Here is a 5,100-nt window from a genome sequence, read left to right as displayed (position 1 = left end):
CTGTGAGTGAAGAGAGCAATGGTGGCTGTGCTGTATATTTTAAAACCTTGCAGATATGCTAAAAGAGATTGCACACAATGGTGAATGTAAAGTCGGCAGGCCTTGTATAATTCTGTGTGAGAATATGGCAATCAGATGTTTTTTCCTGCCTTGAACATGATAGAAGTCTTTCTTCTGCTGTTCATTGTATGAAGCGCTGAAGTTTTAAGTTTTCAAGCTGCTGGATGAGAGAAGCTTCAGTTAAGTTGGATTTGAATGTAAGCTGGACAGTGTTACCTTAGATCCTCGTAACTGCAACAACCTTGTTTTGAAAGGATGAGTTGTTTCTTTTATATGAGCATTGTTGTATCACGTGAGATGAAGTTCGTTCAATTTCTACTTTTGATTAGGGAAAATAAAAAGTTCTTCAGAACAGAATTCGATTCAAGATTCTGGGATCATTATTGATCGTGCAAACTGCCATTCCGCAATGAAATGATGAAGTATCACTGGTTCATTTTGAATGGCTGTGGAAGAAGGTGTCTAGGAATCCTGTGGGCCTGTAGAGGACCAGAGATCTCCTTGACACATTAAATGGCAACAGAGATGGGTTAATACTGGATAAAGACATCCAAGTGGAGGCTTGCTGGTTAAAGGAGAGTTAATGTCAGCTAGGGAGCCATTACTAAGTAACACCTGTGTGAAAATCAGCAACATACAGGGAAATAGAAGGAGGGATGTGGATGCTTTGTGGCCTTTTATCTTACAGATTTCTCTGCAGTGTTGGAAAGAGTCACTAATGCCTGCTCTGAATGCATGAAGTGATTAGGAGAGGGCATAGCTACAAGCCAGAAAGATAAAAGGACAAAACACATGAAAGCAGTTCTGGGATTACTCTTCTGTTGTGTTGTAATGATTTAAATGTCTGTAATATGCCCCATCCTGGAAGGAAAACAGCTAACAAGAAAGAGTCTTAACTATAAGCTGGAAAGGTAAAAGCTGGGGACAGATATAACTGGTGCTGAAGAAGAACAAGTATCATTTGAATAATTTAAAAATAATTTCTAATGATTTTCAGATTTGCCAACAATTCAGATCTGTTATTTTAAAAGCAAGTAACTGATGTCAGTATTGCCTACAGTGCTGAGACCAGTGAGATCAGAAAATTAGCAATCACATATATTACTGTGTGGTTCCCTCAACCCTTCTGTCTTACCAGCCCACTAACTTTTGCCATTCTTACGTGACAGGAACACAGTAGGAAACTAATAGCAATTTTTAAAGCCGCTGTCTCCTTAGACTTCCTAAGTTTGTTCTCTCTCTCTCTTCGCAAGGCACAAACTGTTAAGCCGATGTCATCTGAAGGACAATAAATAAAATTTTCACAAGACATATTTGCACTTACAGTCTTCCTTTAGCTCATTGTTCCTGTTTGATTTTAAAATTAGGCAGGAGGACCTATTTCTTCCACAGAAATTTTTTTTTCTAACCCTCCTGTCTCTAGACACTGACCCTGAGGAACTGAACTCCCTTGCCTTCAGATGGCTTTCTGAAGGAAATACAAAGATTCAAAGCAGCCCATTTTTTGTTTAACTGTGTGCAAACTGTGGTTTGATTGTTCTGCCCCATTTCTGTCACCTTGAAGTGGTGGAACAGAAACCTTGACAATGAGGAGCACTAAGTGGTAGGATCACCTTGCAAAAATGTATGGTTTTCAGATACCATGACTCCAGATACAAGTCAGAGTAACCATGTGTTGGCATGAGCTGCTGAGGACAGTAAGTGCAGGTGACCACAGCAAGGATAGATGGACTTAAGGGGTGTCACTAAAGTCCAAAGTCACTAAAGACTGTTTCTCCGTGGAGTAATGAGTTGTCTCCACAACCTCTGTGTGTTCCAGTATGGGGGCTGTAAAACAGAAGAGAGTACTACCTCTGAGCTTCAAGGTTGTGAGAGCAAATATACGCACATGTGTAGAGGGACTTCAGCACATCAGCAAAGAGGTGGAAGGTGTCCCTTCTTTCCTACCTCCCTTCCTCCTATGGAAAGTCTGCTTTAGACAGTGAAGTACTTCAGAGAGGATTACCTGTTTATTTTTTGATAGGTTAAAAATCCTTCTCTTCCTCTGGTTTGTAAAGGGCAGGTGGGGCTTTAGAGGGCAGAAGAGGGAATACTATGAGCAAACAGTCAGATGTTAATGTGCTGGGTGACCCATTCATCTTTGGTTTTTCAGTAGTGTCTTACAACTATGATGGTATGATATCTTTAACACCTATTTAATGATAACCATCCAATTTCTGAATTAAACTACCTAAATATCAAACTGATGTTTATGCCAGTCTTGAATGTTTGCAATCAGTCCAGCTGGAGATGTAGTCTGCAGCCTGGACTGCTGAGTAATCCACACTGTGTTTTAACGCTCCTCAGCCCCTGCTCCCAGCTCTTACCTGAGGAGTGGGGAAGCTCATCAGCTCGGTAAAGGCAAGACATCTATTCAAGCACAAAATTCCTTTAATCACAGTATTGTATTTAACCATTCAGCATATTCATATCTTAGTTCCCAATGAGAAAACAACAGTGCTTGAAACTTATCCTAAAGGACTAATAATACATTTCCGAAAGGTGGCCTGTTTCTATAGTTACAATGCTTCCTTGATTTTTGACCAGCTAGATTTTCACAGCTTGTAAATATGTAGTGGGTTATGCATCAAGAACTCCAACCATTTTGTTAATACCTGGGGGAAAGATGACATTTTTGTTCAAAGGCCTGATCTTTCTAGCAGAGGACTTTCAGTGGTTCCAGTGGGGGTCTGGCAGATCAAGGGTATAGGATCCAAATGAATGTGGAAATCAGCAGAGGCTGGGCTCCCTAAGTTTTCAAGAAGAGAGAATTTTTTGCTGTCTCTATGGGTACCACAGCTTTGCTTCCTTTTGATGATGATTGCTGGAACATACTGCCAGACAGAATGATTTTTGGTATTACCTAATTTGCACAGCAATGGAAAATTATGGTTCTGACACACTTCATATTTTATAAATCCTCTACACATTCAGTTGTTTTTTTATCTTACTAGGCTTGCTGTCGAGTTGATGTTTAAACCTGTCTTTTATGTGTTCTTAATGAATTTAAGTGAGGATATAACTGATGAATTCAGACATCTGTAAACCCATGTGATGGTATATGAAATCAACTTTAAATATTATGTGCATACATTTTCTGCCTAGTTCTTGACATGTTGAACTCTTATCAAAGTAGCATGTAGAAAATGGATTTTCTGAAGGATATATAATAATATTTCTAAATGCACTGTGGGTTTCTGCACTCTGGGCAAGGGTAAAGTTTGATCCTTGAGCAATCACTAGTCATGGGTTAGTCTCCAACAAAATTCTGATGATAATGAATTAATTGAATGGCATGGAATTAAGAACATTCATATAGCGCTGGTCATTATTTTAGCTCATTGGCATTGCTCGCTGTTCTTTATCGCTGTTTCAAAATGTGTTTTAGCATTCTTGTGTTGTCCTAAATAATAGTGCTAGTAAAGTATACCAGCAGAGGATCATGCAACAAAAGGTGACAGACCCTCAAATAAGCTTCACAGTGCTCCTATGATGAAAGAGCATTATTTGCCGCAGAAAAACCTTGTTAGTGCATTATAGCAGGCGTTATTTTTAGATGAGTAAAGTAAGAAACAAATAAGTGACTTGCCTGAGTCATACACTGATGTCGTAGCAGGGAGATGTCTACCACGGAGATATCCTGACTCCCATTCTTTGTTATAAGAAAAAAGATTTTTTTCTGGAGTAGACTAGATTCTGACCTGGGCCTGCCTGTGACTGTTGTCCCCTTCAAACTCCTTGCAGAAACATCTTGTGAGACTCTGTCTCAGAGGAAAGAGGATGGTCTTTGACTGAATTTGACAAGTGCCTACTTTCTCTCTTCCCAAGGGAACTGAAAGAGAAGATTCAGCCTGAGATCTTAGAACTGATCAAGCAGCAACGTCTCAATCGACTTGTGGAGGGCACCTGCTTTAGGAAACTCAACAGTCGGCGTCGGCAAGGTACAGCTCAGAGTGCCTAGTCTGGCTTCCTATTGTCACTTTCGTCTAAAAGTTGAGATGGGGAATACTACCTTTACTGGCAGGATCCTTGGTTGTAGTGCTGTCTTGACTGCTTTTACCAGGGGGCATCTGAAAGCATCTCCTAGTTACAGCTGTTGTAGGATTTCCTGTGTTTCCCTGGAACTGGTTTTGGCTTCATCACACAGATCATCTGGAACAAGTCCAGCATTTGACAAAAACCTCAAGCAGCAGTCTTGCACTCTGAACTGAGTATTTTGGTTTCTGCCTGGATGTCCAGGCTTCTTGTTCATCCCAAAACAAAATCTCTGCCTCTGCAGGAATAGCACATGAAACTTGGTGTGGCCAGAATTTGAATCTCTCAGACTTGGACCACCTTCATATATGCGATGAGCTCATTCTGCACCCCTCCCTCTAGCGCTGCCTGTCTTTGGTTTTTGTCTTATATTACCATATACATTAAATATCTTACGGTGTTTAAATATACTTTTAAAAAGCACTTAGATCGGTAATTTGTGTACCTTCAGATGAATACTTGATTGACATGAGAAGATTATTTTCCCAATCCTATGAGTCATTGCTCAGTGCTAGATTTACAGCTCATTTTATACAGTCAAACTCTCTATGGTTCTTTTCCCCTCAGAGAGGCTCCCTTCTTTCTCCGGACAAAATAACAGGGGCATAGTGTAAATTCAGCAGATTAATTAGAAGTTGTATCCAAAAATTTCCCTTTAAAACCCTCATTTTGTGAGGATTCAGATTGCCATTTGTTTTCTGCTGTAAATACAATACAAATTAGAAAGTTACAAAAGCTAAGAGTAAGTACTGACAAAGACCAATATTTGAGACCTTCAGATCAATTCGGGAAAACTGCTTTCTTCACAGAGAGAAGTATCCCTGCAATGCCTTCTTCCTTAGAAACAAGGAGGGAATTTTCCTTAATGTAGGGAGGTTATTTTGGAAAATTTCAAAGCTTTTATGAAAGGGTTGAGTTGCAGAAAAATGTGATGCAGCTTTATATCCTCTCTGTCAAGCCTGCAAA

The 5,100-nt window shown here is 39.8% G+C and overlaps 1 protein-coding gene across 1 annotated transcript in view; it reads left to right on the top strand.

Moving 5' to 3' along the window:
- Window positions 1-5,100, top strand: part of LOC103923971 (engulfment and cell motility protein 1-like) — an 84,581-nt gene that overhangs the window by 57,196 nt on the left and 22,285 nt on the right. Inside the window, exon 3 of the mRNA XM_009332408.1 lies at window positions 3,928-4,040. Coding sequence (XP_009330683.1) covers window positions 3,928-4,040 — 113 coding nt within the window. The remainder of the gene's footprint in view (window positions 1-3,927; window positions 4,041-5,100) is intronic.

This window comes from Pygoscelis adeliae, unplaced genomic scaffold (assembly GCF_000699105.1).
Source record: "Pygoscelis adeliae isolate BGI_AS28 unplaced genomic scaffold, ASM69910v1 Scaffold58, whole genome shotgun sequence".
In the NCBI taxonomy this organism is placed as follows: Eukaryota; Metazoa; Chordata; class Aves; order Sphenisciformes; family Spheniscidae; genus Pygoscelis; species Pygoscelis adeliae.
The sequence above is the reverse complement of the archived record's forward strand: the minus strand, read 5'-3'. Positions and strand labels throughout refer to the sequence as shown.